Below are 14,120 nucleotides of genomic sequence, written 5' to 3' on the forward strand. Positions count from 1 at the left end.
AATCAGGATATCATAATTCTTGTACTCAAGTGGAATTATTATTTTTAAATTCTTTTTTTACATTCATTAATTTTTGTTTTTCAAGTCTGCAAGTTTGACTTTCTTTTAGAAGAATTTTTTCTGTGCATGCAATATTTATTGGGGGTTACATTCATTTGGGGTTAGTCACATAATGGTACTGCTCTTAATAGGACCTGTGACTACCTCATACGTGTATCAGTTAAGACGTACTAATTTGATAATATTTGTCTTTGCTGTCTTACATTTTTACTGCAGTGTGTGAAGGTTCTAATTGGAACAGATCTTATATACAGACTAATTATGGAAAGGAAACTGGAAGAGCCTCTTTTCATTACTGGATTGTTCTGCTACACATTATACACCATGAGGCAGAGTCACTATATTCCTGAATTTGAGACTGATTGTGTGCTAGAATAAGTGTCTGAGTCTGCATTTTATGAACATTGTTTTCACTGACATTCTAACCTTTTCAATTACTGTAGAATAAGAAATGAACTAAAGTTCATGATTATCTTAAATTAACTATTATAAATGGTTTCAATGATTTATAGAAATTTAGACCAACTCAGATTCACCTCCCATGCACTACCTTTCACTATCCCTTGAAAGCAGTAGGGTTAAAGAATGATTAAACTGAAAATCAGAACTAAATCTTTAGCAGCAACAGAATACCATGAATGCTAAACCTATGCATCACGTCCAAGCAAATGCTTTTAAAAATTTCTTCCCTTAAACTGAAAAGTATATCTTCAGACCAATGAAGAGAATATTGTAAAACAACTAACTATGCTAAATATAAAGAATCATAAATGCAAATGAAAATATTAAACCTCATTAAAAAGAAAAAAATTCTATCTATGCACAATCCTAAAACTGTGGTAAGTTCTGTGGAGTGGAGCACAGTTTAGGGGCCTGAATTCTTCTGAAAGAAATGATAGCCATGGAGAATTCTGCTTTCAGAGAAAGAAATGGTCGTCATGGATTTGAAATTTGAGTATGTTACCATTAAATTATGATTTGGGCCCACACAGTATTCATTTTCAAAAAGACAAATCCTTACCTAGATTTTTTTCCAGCCCTTATTTTCATCTTGCCACAGAAGTGAAGGAGAATGTCTAATTTCACATCAGAAGGAAGTGGAGGATATAAATAAAAAACAAATGCTCAGGAGCTAACATGGAATCTCATTTTTAACCTATAGCAGCAAATCAGGGACAGGCCAGTGTCAGGCCTTCAGAAACCTAAAATGTAGTCACAGAGTATGCCACAAATTTCTGAATCATCTTCAGACTTTAAAAAGTCTATAAATAGTTCTTCATGTTTCTGAAACACAGAGGCGTATTTTGAGAGGCAGAATATAGTACTGAATGGGCCAGTGCAGTCAGGCATGTTCCTAGAGACAGTATCTGTCAGTATTTCTGGATGGACCCTTCCACTGACTTATTAGAATATATTCTAAGGTTTAAGGATAAGTAAAGCTTTTGCTTCTATTATTTACTGGACAGAACTGGGGAACCATGAAATTGACATAGAGAGCTAGATAAGATACTCCTAAAAAAGAAGATGTCTAGATAAGGTCCTACAGCAACTTCATGCTATTTCAGACAAACAACTGCCAGTGCAAAGCACATGGTAAAAACCCTTAGGTCTCAGGAGAGTCCAAGGAGCAATTCTACAGTGGTAAAGGTCCTTACACATCATGAATATAGACATCCATGATCAGGCACCATGAAGAAAAATGAGTTTTGAGATTTCTAGATGGTACTGTGAAGGGAAAGAGTGTTTTCTTCTCAAATGTTTGGGAACTTTACTGAGAAAATTGTGCAAGCCCACTACAGTGCTGAGTGATCTGTGATCTGCGCAAGACCAAACATCACAAAGTAGCAGCATTAGGTGGTACTCAGAGGGTCACAAATCATTTGTATTTGACATGCATGATAAAGTGTAAAGGTATTATTTTTTGTTTTTCCAAAAGTCAGAGTAAGTCAGAGTAATTTCAGTGCATGATGACTGAAAACATTGTTAAATTTTCTCTTGTGTCAGGACTGTGAGAGGGGAGTGGTTAGGCACGGCCAAGGAGACGGCCTGTTTGTTATTCAGAAACTGTACTGAATTGCTCCTTATTTAAAGTTGCAGCCTGTTACTTCTACCAGACAGCTGTGTTTTGCTTTTTCTGCCAATCACTGTGTGGCATCAATAAGATTTTGGGTTTATATGAATGTCAATTTAACATTAAATGCTATTGACATGACAGCATAAAGTACTGGCATCTTTATATCAGATTGGGCAAACCTTTTAACTGAGCTGTGAACAGGAATAGCTGTGGGAATCCCTGTATCTAATCTTCTCTACCCAACAAAAATTAGAGGCGTCTCAGGAAGAACAGATCTAATCAGACAGAGAGGGGAAAGATCCCCTGAATAAGAAAACTGCAATTATGAAAGAATAACAGTCATTTTCTAAAATTAAAAAAAAATAGCTGTCACATGTGTCAATAAGTATACACTTAAATTTTTACATGCAGAGCGCTACTGATGTCCTCTGCTCATAGGGAATTAAAGACATCAAACTTATGTTGCCATTTCCTCAGCACAGAGATATAAATGTCCACAGTCATCCCCTCTGACAGCAGTGCAGAGATACTGGAAGTGGACACTTCACCTTATTCCTCCTAACACACTATAAGGAAATGGCTTTATATAAACTTGTTCTACACAAAGTTGACAAGCTGCCTCATTTTTCTTCTCCTCGTGTTCAGCTATTGCTCAAATTACTATTTCATTGACTCTTACTCAATATATACTTACCCCACCGATTTTAAGCTAAAATATTCTCCATTTTTCTGAAGTTGTTTCCTTAAACAAAATCACTGTAATTTTAGTTTTCACTCAAAATATTTCTTAGTTTCTCAAAACAGTTAGCTTGAGAAAGAGTACAGTTTTTTCTAGTAAAAAATACCTTTACCTAACAGGACAAATCTATTTTCTTGAAAGCGTCTTGTAGTTATAGATCAAAGAATAAGATAACTATAATTTCCAGCTTCCAATCAGTATTACCTGAATCAATTTACTCTAAAGAAAATTTAATGAGAAATTTAATCAGATTTCATTTAGAACTTGAATCCTTTATCGATTTCCTTTTAATATTTGCTTATATTCTGATTTCTACAGTTTATACAAACATCATGGATTCTGAGTTTATGAAATTTGGTTTTACTATGTTGGTGATGAGATTCTGAAATCAGAGATACAAGTTTCTTTATCCACATTTCTGTCCTCATGGATCATTAAGTTTTTCTTCTACTGTATTTTTAAATTTAGCATAACCTTCAGAATTCACCCCATCAAAAAGGATGGAAAGGTAGTTGCATACAAATGAAATAGCAGACTTTCACATTAGTCTTTTTAATAACAACCTGCAATTTTACTTCTTAATTTCAATAGCAATAATAGAAAAAAAAGTACTACAAAGACCAACAATTAAGGGCAGTTGATGATGCCTTGTGGGTAACAAAAACTCAGCAATCACATAGGAAGTAACCTGAACTAATTAACCTGATTTATTAGACCATCACTTCTCCTATCTCTGTCTTATGATATTAATTATTCAATTTCATTCACTCCAGCACATATTTCTCATTTCCTTCAGTGAAACTATATTTTAGCACCTTTTTGATTTGATTTATTATTTTTAAAGCATCTGGCATTATAGCTCAATCTGAAAAATGAATAAACTTCAGAGTAATCTTTCAGTTAATTCTGCTGTGAACTACAGGTTAAATCCAAATCCAAAAACTATAGTTTTAATCCAAAAAGATAATTATAATTTTGTATTTAATATATTTACTGAAAAAAAATTGGACATATTTATATGGTAACTGAATTTTAACTGCACCAAAAAATTTAAAATCCATGAAATAATGACTATAAATTTCTGGTATATCTAATCTCTAAGATATTACTAGGATAGGACTTTCAGAAAAAGAATGTGAGTCAGCACTGCAGCCAGTTTTCAACTGCAAAAGATTACATCTTCTTCTTGTATTTTTACTTGCATTAATTTATGAATGGTGAAAAATCTCACACTAAAGAGTTTGGAAATAACAGTTACAGCAGAAGGAAATCATCTGGTTAGATGGTCACTGTCTCTAAATTTATTATATTGAATTTGGTTTCCTGAAAATACACGTGGGAAGTAAAGTATTAGCTTGTATTTAAAACTGGGGATTGTTTCATGGTGGAGAAAGTAGGAAGAAAAGTCATTAGTGATAAGCTTTTCAACATGAATGGCTGAAAACTGATAAATATGATAAAATAAATTTGACACTTGGCAACCAAAATAAAAAAAAAAAGTAGTGTTATGCAGACCTAGGAAAATAAGTTTTGCCTCTCTAAAACCAGTACCAAAATTATTTAGAAGATAATTACTTAGAATCTTAGTTAGAAGATTATGTCAAATTCTGTCTACACACTTCAGATAATGTGGAAATAATTGGAAGAGTAGAAAACACTGTTTAAAAACTAAGCAAACAGTCAGGAAAAAAAGCCTTAAGACATGAATTATTGTATCTTATCTTACACAGAAAAATATGGTGCAGGAGAGCAAATCTTTAAATAAAGCGCAACAAAATCAAGCAGTTGAATGTAGAAGTTAGCAAAATTCTATTTTTATGTAAAATTACATTCATAAACAGTAGGTGGAACTGGTCATGGAAACAGCATTTAAAAGGAGCTGATTCAAGACTCTTGAAATCAGAGCCCTCAAAATAAACTTATTTTTAAAACAGATCTTTGGTTCCTTTCCTTCCAAAGGAAAATTTCTACAGTTTGTCTAGGCAAATTAGAGTAAATTACCCTAGTCATTCTTCAGTGGTTCTGTAAAAAAAAAAAAATCTAAAAGGTTATTCCACAGCTTGCTCCAAACCAAAGGGAAAACATCAGATGTATTAAACTAAGCAATGGTTCCATTTCTGTGACACACTATGTTGTGCTCTGCTCTGCAAGGTTCAACAGCAATTCATGGAAAGCAATGTATAAGATAATAAATTGAAAGTAAATGGAACTTGGAGATTTCTTGAAACCTGGAAAAATATCCCTTTATGTGTGTTGGAAACAAACTAGTTATCCCCAAAATTATTCCCAAGAAAAAATCATATTTTTGCCAGCAAAAATGAATTCAACTAATTGCATACAGTCTGTGGGACAAGTGTACTGCTTGTCAAAACTTTTTCATTCTGGTCTCCTTCCAGTATACTCCACTCTGTTCCTGACAAGCAATCAGGCCAGATTAAGAGTGCACATTTTTTGGGTCTGCAGATTAAGAGGGACTCATTTTTTCTTTTTTTTTCTTTTTCTTTTTCTTTTTCTTTTTCTTTTTCTTTTTCTTTTTCTTTTTCTTTTTCTTTTTCTTTTTCTTTTTTTCTCTTTCTTTTCTTTTCTTTTCTTTTCTTTTCTTTTCTTTTCTTTTCTTTTCTTTTCTTTTCTTTTCTTTTCTTTTCTTTTCTTTTCTTTTCTTTTCTTTTCTTTTCTTTTCTTTTCTTTTCTTTTCTTTTCTTTTCTTTTCTTTTCTTTTCTTTTCTTTTCTTTTCTTGTTGACTGACTGCAGAGATTGAACTTTCCGTTTTCCATGATCTTCTGTACATTTTCTGCTACAGTTCAACAATTAGTATATTCAACCCACATATGTCTCAACACCACTACTAAATCTTGAAAGTAATCATGCTTTCTAAGTTTAAAAATGTACAAATTTTCTTTCAACAGTGCTTTAAAATTATTAACTTTTTTTTTAATTACCAATCCAGTCATGTAGACAAGTAAAGCACAGTCTCTTAACCAGAGAACATTCTAGGAAATTACCTTCAACATTCAAAAAGAAACCACTACAGCTGAGAAATACACATTTCCCTGCAAAACAATCAATCAGATTGTATTTATGAGCTACTTACTTGTATAAGTCAGCTGAAATCCTTGGTCAGTATCAGATCCATTTGTATTAAACTCTATCCACATATGGTTAGAGGTGCTATTAAGAACAATTCCCATCATGTCATTTTTGGTGAAGACTCCAAGAGAGCGTGAAGAACTGTCTTTTCCATCATACACCTTGCAGAAATAAGAGCGTGAAATTGGACATCAAATCTAAATATTTGAAAGATTTTCATTTATACAATAATTCCAAAGTTAGCAATGTATTGCCAATAGTTTCTCCAAAACCTTAATGGATCTATTTTGAGCGGTATATACTCCTGGGTTATACAGTTCAGGGAAATCTTGAAATATTCTCTCCCACTTAAAGTGTTTTATAGTCTTTTTCTTTTTGGTTTTGTGAGCTCATCTTGAGAGAAATTATTATTTATATGCAATTCTATCTTCTGAGGTTTATTAAACTCAGATTGTTTTCTGGATTATTCACAAAGGCCAACAGAAGTATAAGTTCAGAAATCACCATTAAAGGTAAACCTTTACAGCCTACTCTGTTCTCTCTTTTCTCAATATATCAACAGCAAAAATGAGATTTTAAGTCAATCTGTCATCTTTTATCTCAGGCTCTAAACCTGCAGCAATTTTGGTTTACTATCAGATTTAACAAAGACTGATAAGTTTTCAAAAAAATATTTGAGTCTATTTCCAAACTAATTGTAGAGATGTTCTTATTTGCCATGTTACTTTAGTGAAAACTTTGAACAATATCACCATATGCACTTTATCAAAGCCTAAAAATCTTAAGAATGCCCTTTTGACTGTTCATAGATACAGAAGAAGTACAAACTCTTGCCAAGAAGATTTTTTTTTTCTTATTGCAAAACCAAAGTGCAAAAATAGCCTTCTGCAGTTTTGTTTTGTTTGTTGATTTGTTTTCGCAAGATGAATTTAAAAAGCTAATTTCTTCTTTAAATTAAATAAATCTCTTCTACTTTCTCATGGAAAAATAAAATAAAATATAAAGTCTGTAAATACATGAAATATAGAGTCTGTAAATACACCATACATGAAATGGCATGTTGATGCTTATACAATAGCAAGAAATGGATTTCAGCAGTTAGTTTCTGATATGAAGTGAAAGACAGTTTGCCCTTATCTGGTGTCCTAGAGTGACTAGAGACAACCAGCACAAAAGCTACCATTACAGGTAAATATTAAATATTAAATGCATTAAATATTTCAAGTACTGGATCTTCATCCTTCCACTAGCAGACCTTGTGGCACAGTGCAGATTTATACTGATTTCAGTGAGAAGCAGGAGTGACCCATTTAACAATCTAAATTGCTACATCTGGGTCACCAGCAGTTCTTCCTATTTGAATGCCCAGTTAGACCTCTTAACAAAATTTAGAAATGCTTATTTTAAGATGACAGACCATTGCAACATTTGTAGATGAGGACCAACAATTAAAAGCATTTCTATTTTTTTCTGTGGAGAAAATACCAGCATGCCACACATAGGTAAATGTCTTGAAAGTACCATGTTAATCTCAAATGTCATTAACAAAATGAAATAATAAAAACAACATGCATAAAGATTTTTTTAAGAAAAAAGCATATGTTTACTTTTATAAACCTACCTAGACATAAAGAATTACTTACTCGAAAGGAAACTTTTGAAAAACAATATATTGTGCTAGCAATTGATAGAAGAATACATTCCATCTTTATTATTGATGCAAAGATTGTCTTATACCAAGGCACACAGATGAGATGACTCAGAAGATACAACCCATTGTATTTAAGGTTCATGCAAGCAGTTACACGTACTTAAGGTCCACCTTTCTTCGAAGAAATCTAATTTTAAGCTATGCTAAGAGTATCTGAAAAATTACTTGCAAGCTTCTAACCATTGTCTTGGTACAGAACCACCAATTGATTTCATGGACAGGTTATGCTTTATTTATTAGAGCTGGAAATCTATTGTAAAAGTAAAGAATCATTTGCACCCAATAAAATTTATTTCCATAGATATATTACACTTGATCTAGGAGATAATACTTGAAATGGAATGTTCCAATAATTGTTATTAATTAAAAATGCTCTAATATTGTCATCAATTAAAGATGCTGCCAATATTTAAGAAAATATTTTTATTCATCTATAAAACAAAACAAACAAAAACCCCCACAGCTAAAGATTACAGACATCTTGTTTCAACCGTGTCCTGCCTCACTGACTGTTAGAGATACTCTTCCTATCTGAGGACTAACAAGTTAACTAATAGAATCCCTCAAGATTAATCCAGACCCAAATGAAAAAAGTGTTTCATAAAATTAAAATTAGATGTGAGAGATCCTGTGAAAACAGCTGTAAGAAAAAACCAAACAAAACAAACAAAACAAAACAAAACGCAAAAAAAACCCCACCACCACCAACAACAACAACAAAAACCTGGTACAATTTTTGGTGACAGCTTTCCTTCTGTTGTTCACTTTACAGACATAAGCAAGTACTTATGAAGCAAGTGAAACATCATTAGTGAACAAATACCAGCACTGAATCTCCCTTGTCTACACTGAAAAGTTGGTTGAACCATCCTAGGAAAGAAAGCTCTTTTTTTACCACTGCTTGTGCTGCTAATTGATTTGGGCCAAAGATCACTCCCAATAGACAGCTTGTGTACAACAATTGTGTCATGTCATATGCCACTGATTCCAGAGGTAAGACTAGACTATTTATCACCATTCATATTTTGTACATGCATTTACCTTATTTAGGAGAACCCATTTGAAATACAATTCACATGCTGCAATTACAATTTCCTCAGTCATGAAGGAAAAAAGGTCTATTTGGCAAAAGAGATGAAAATCAGAATATTACATTCTGCTTTTCCTCTTACCTTTGACAAATTCACTGCAATTGCATTATAAAGATTCTGGCATAAGTAGCCACTTTAAAGAACTATGAATCTTCAAGTGTCAGTTAAAACAGGAAGAACCAGGAGGATGAAGTGTTAGTGAGTGAGAAAGAATAAGCTATAAAATAAAGAGATAATCCAAGTATTCACTTTTGTCATGTGTCCTTCAAAATGGTGAAACATGTTTCTATTACTTTACCTGAATTGAAATTTCTATCCCATTAATTCAAGCTCAGATTTTTTCACAGCTATAGAATGTTTGCCCACAAATTGCAGACATTAACCTGCACACATTCTTCTTGAAAGCAATAGGTTTGACCCTTCCTCATGCACTTGTCTTACTGATGCCAGAAATATTCTTGCAAATTATATGCCATTCCATACACTCTACAGCCTCAATATGCAGCCTCAATATTCACTCTTGAGTACTGAGCTGATACATAGAGCTGAAGAATAGTTTATATTTTCAAAGCAAGTTAATAGTGACAGAGCAGTAGTCAAGTCATCTCAACTTGATTGTCTACACAGTATCTGTTGTCAGTGCATCCCTGGAACACATTAAAGCAGACTTACTAACACCTTCACAAATCTTCCCTGAGAAAGCATAGGTGCAGGAGCTGCATAGGACAGGAACTGTTTCTGAGACACAGTTCCAGTGAGCTACCTTATTGTGCAAGATGGGAGAATTTAACATTAGAGGTGCAGTCAAACTGCAGAAACTGGTCTGGGGAACAGTGGGGGATGATCACAGCATTGTTTGGAGCTGTGTTTAGGATTAATTTAGCCAAAGTATTCAGGGGTGCCTCTTTTTGCCTATTTTTGAGGAACTAAAAATGTTTGTTTTTCTTACTAGGGCTAAAAATTGCAGACAAAAGAACAGGACAGCGCTGCATTTACTGATGAGAAGAAATGCTCCAATAACAGTGTTAATGTATCTGCACCTGCTGTGGGAATGCCCAACACTCACCTGAAGGAGAAGGAAATGCTGGCTAGAGTTTATTGATGCTTCTTGAAATTTCTTCTTCTGACAGTAAAAAGAAATTACATACAACTAAACTTACCAAATTTCCTTCACTGCAGAGATTTTATAGCATAATATCATTCCAAAGGGACTCACTTTTAAAATATTCCTTGGAAATTGGGCAGGCAAGGCCTGTATAGTTTACTGACATTGCTAACATTCTGAAATCCTTCCACTGCATCCTTATGGAGTTCAAAGTGATCTTACCTCAAACAGTAACACTATATGCTTCGTCTGACCCTCCTGGTGGTTTGATCTTGGAATTGTTATAGATGAGTAATGAGGTGGTTGGCTCTCACAATTAAGGGGTGAACATTATATGTATGTTAAGAGACGTTTTGTAAAGGTATAGTTATGTTACTATAATATGTCCTCCCCATTGCACTGTTATCACAGGATGGTCTTGGTAGTCAGGGCATTTGGGGAGGGTTGGCCTGTTACTATGGTAACACCTGACTGCCAATCAAGATGTAAGAAAGTGATCTCCACCACTGGATGGCAATGAAGGAGTTGACTGACAAGACTTTAGGAGGGACTAGAGGTATAAAAGGCAGAGCATCCATTTTGAAGATGAGCACATGGAAGATAGTCTTGGGAGCTTCTAGTGCTCTAATTTTTCCTTATTTAGTCCTTTCGTTGTATTTTTTGTTAAGGTTTAATAAACATTTAAAATTTTAAACGTGAGCAGTAGTTTCTCACAGGATTATTACATTATTATTACAGGCTTTTATTGGCCCAATTATCATGCAATTCTGTGCAGCATTTTTTGCCCTTCTTTAGCTACGTTTCCCTAAGGTGCCCTGCCCCAGCCGTGGCTCATCCACACCCTGCAGTGCACGGTTGTATCCAGCTGGAACCAGCCGTGCCCAGCTGGGGCAGCCCCAGCCAGATGGGCACTCACACCCAATGCAACATGGTGTGCATACAGATTTTTCTTGTAAAGCAGAGTGAGATACTGAGCTGGGAAAATGCCCTATATTTCAGCACAAGGTTTGTAAATACTCTTAAGCTTAGTGCATCTCTTGCAAGCTGCCAGCAAGGCAGTTTTCCTTCTGTGCAGCACAAGATAGAAGGCTGGGGTTTATAACACATTTTGCTCATATTTTGGGTGCAGATCGGAAAGAAGGCAAGCTTTAAAGTCCATAACCCTGCCAACTGCTGATTCCAATGGAAATATGTAAAAGGACATCCTGGCATGGGAATAGAGAGGAAATAGACTTTGTTTTCATAAATGCAGGTAATAGACTAATAGAGAGACTTTAATTGGTGGAAGAGAGCTTAATTGTATAACTAGAAGCTGTGCTGTGGGAACTGACTCAAAACCAGAGAACAGTCCTTGCAGTTCAGACATCACCACAATTTTGCCTTTGCTTCCTTTGTATCCTCTGAAGTATTGTGCTAAAAGGTCTATAAAAGAAAGTATCTAACAGGACAGCTTTGTCTCAGGCAAATCTTTCTTGTATCTCCAGGGAATATCACTAAGTATGCTGGACAGTACTCATGAGATGTTCTGAAGGATAACTGAGTTTTTTGAATGTTTCTTTAGGGTATTCTAAGGGATTTTTTGTTGTAGATTTTTAAGTATTTTATTAAATTATTTACAAACCATATATCTGCAAATCTTCTGGGAGACTTATATACCACATTCTAGCAACTCAGAGGGCAATTAAGTTCTTTCTTCCGTGCTGCATCTCTTCAGAGCAAAAATACTTTTGGGGATCTGCACTGTCAGACCATGGATAATAGGAGCAAAGGACAATACAAACCACATATTTCATCCACATACTCAATTCCCTTTGGTCTAAAAGCAAAACCAAGGTCTTGCACTGTTTTAGACAAGGTAGCATTTTTATTAATGCTTTTGTGGGTAAAGACAGAGAAAATGCTGTCATTATGATTGTAACTTTCTAATTTATAAAATAATCTATAAGTTTTTCTTATTTCATGGTCAAATGAAGTACTTGTTGAAAAGAACAGATATAATAACAAAAGTATAAATGTCTATAATAACAAAGATATAAATGTCTATATTAAAATGATGCCTTTTTTTCGTCCCCACCTTCATCCTATCTGTAAATGCCTTGTTTTTTGCAGGAAATTAATTGTCAAACTTAATTACACAAGGAAGCTCTTAAGATGATGAAATGGATAAAAATATAGTCACCAATATTTGATCCATAACAATTATATCTTTAAACTCCTTGTGAGAAGAACTCAGTGCAAATTAAAAAAATCAAGAGGCAGCAAGTTCTAACATGTTAAATGGGTTGTTGGGAGATATCCAGAAAGGAAATTGCTAACTGGATTCTGAATACTTTGTGATTTTAAGTATTAATTAACCAAAAATTTGGGGGCATTAAAATTGAAATACTAATTTAATGTATGGTCAGCACTTCAGATGAATATTAGGATTTTCAGTACATACAAGAATGCCACAGCTACTATTAGGAAAAATCAACTTATTTCCATGCTGTAGAAAAGTACATGCTCAAAATCTGTATATATTTAGGCCATGTTCCAAATAGTCCTTGCAATGTAAAAGAATGAAAGACAGTTTCTATAACTGCAGTTGTAGTCAATATTGCAATGTTTGTTTCCATTTAGGGAAAAACCCAAAAATCCCTGTGCTACACTTGTAAATATTGTATAAAGAGAGAAAAAGATTAGATACTCAAATCCAAGTTCAAATTTTAGGTTTCCTTTTAAGATTTAAACCACTTTAAACAGTCTAATACTTCTGGAAATGCAATTGAAATCACAATGTCTATGATAGTTTCTTTGAATCTAGTATAAATCATTGAATCTCGCATAAAGGCAGTGACACTATCCACCTATTGGATGTGAAAAGAAAGATAATTGCCATTTGAAACAGATTTATTCATGCAATGTGAATAGTTTGCATAGAAAGTGAAATCATTTGTCTTATTACCTTAACAATATCTCCCTCATGCAGCTGAAAGCTCCTGGCTCTAAGATGGATCCCTTTTCCAGCCTCAGTTTCAATTTTATAGATACATTCATGGTTGTTGTCATAATTAGATGGAAAATTTGGAGACAATAATGTTCCTTCATTTCCAGAGACAGTTGCTCCACATTCAGCTAAAGAAAATAGACACATTAAAACAAAAAAAGTGAATTATCCAATTCAAGAAAATATGAGTTATTAGCAATAATATTTAGACTCTATGAAAGCTCTAACAGGCTATCTAGGAAAAGTATATTTCTATCAGGTCTCATCTGTCAGACCAACTCCTAGAAACCCTATCAAAGTTGCCATCTCCTGCATTTCACTGGGTCTGTTTATTATGTGCACTTAAGTGCTTTTCCTTCAATTTATCCCCTAGTCCTCCCATCAAACTAACCAATAATGCAGGTTAATCTGGATACCATAAAAATTGAATGCTTTATTGAAATATAATTATTGTGGTAACATTTCAAATAAACATAATATTGATTTTACCTCTGTGTTCAGCTTTACAAATAAGTATTTTAAAAAGCAGACCATAAGCTCAAAAAAACCCCCAAAATAAAAGCTAACAAAAAATAAAAAAACAATCTGGTACTAAATCAAGAGCATTCAAACATGCTTTTCTCTACCTGGAATAAAAAAAACAAAACAAAACTAAACAAAACACCAACATTTATTGACATCAGTCAATGCCAAGGAGACAGATCCTTTCCTTTCTGGGTGAAGAAGTAGGTGAGTTTTTCACAGCTATCTGTAGTAAGCACCTATTGACACTTTCATTAGACATATTTTCTTGTAGCTCCCCAGTAAAGAAAATAATGAAGAGTAGGAAGGAGGAGTGGTATGCTCCAGACCATGGACTCAGTTTGAATTTTGAATAAAGACTAATAAAATTATGCCAACATAAATGCCACCACATAGATAAAAAAATCTAAACAGACAGCAAATAATATTGGTTTACTGTTCAAACAGACATTAAAACTACTTAAAAATGACCTACAAAACACCTTATAAAATCCCACAGTAAAACTAACATACCAACAATTAATCTTCAGCTTGTTTTTAGGTGTATGAAATTGATATTGATATCTCATTTTTCAGTCTAGGGATAAAATACACTGTGGTTTTTTGACCTAAACATCATTAGACCTCATTTGGAGTTTTGTAAAAACAAAACAGATAAAATAATGATAAATTAATGTATAATTGTAAAATAACAGATATGCCCTATCAATGAAGGGATAGGTTTAGAAAAATATCTGTATTTTT

General features: G+C 33.7%; 1 protein-coding gene across 1 annotated transcript in view; it reads right to left on the reverse strand.

Annotated features, from left to right (window-relative positions):
* CSMD1 (CUB and Sushi multiple domains 1) overlaps nucleotides 1-14,120 on the reverse strand; it is a gene marked incomplete at both ends in the record, with an annotated part of 1,059,366 nt that overhangs the window by 192,888 nt on the left and 852,358 nt on the right. Inside the window, 2 exons of the mRNA XM_084202054.1 lie at nucleotides 5,966-6,122; nucleotides 12,813-12,982. Of these exons, the coding sequence (XP_084058180.1) occupies nucleotides 5,966-6,122; nucleotides 12,813-12,982 (327 nt within the window). The remainder of the gene's footprint in view (nucleotides 1-5,965; nucleotides 6,123-12,812; nucleotides 12,983-14,120) is intronic.

Source organism: Fringilla coelebs, assembly GCF_963513975.1.
Source record: "Fringilla coelebs genome assembly, chromosome: 3".
Classification (NCBI taxonomy): Eukaryota; Metazoa; Chordata; class Aves; order Passeriformes; family Fringillidae; genus Fringilla; species Fringilla coelebs.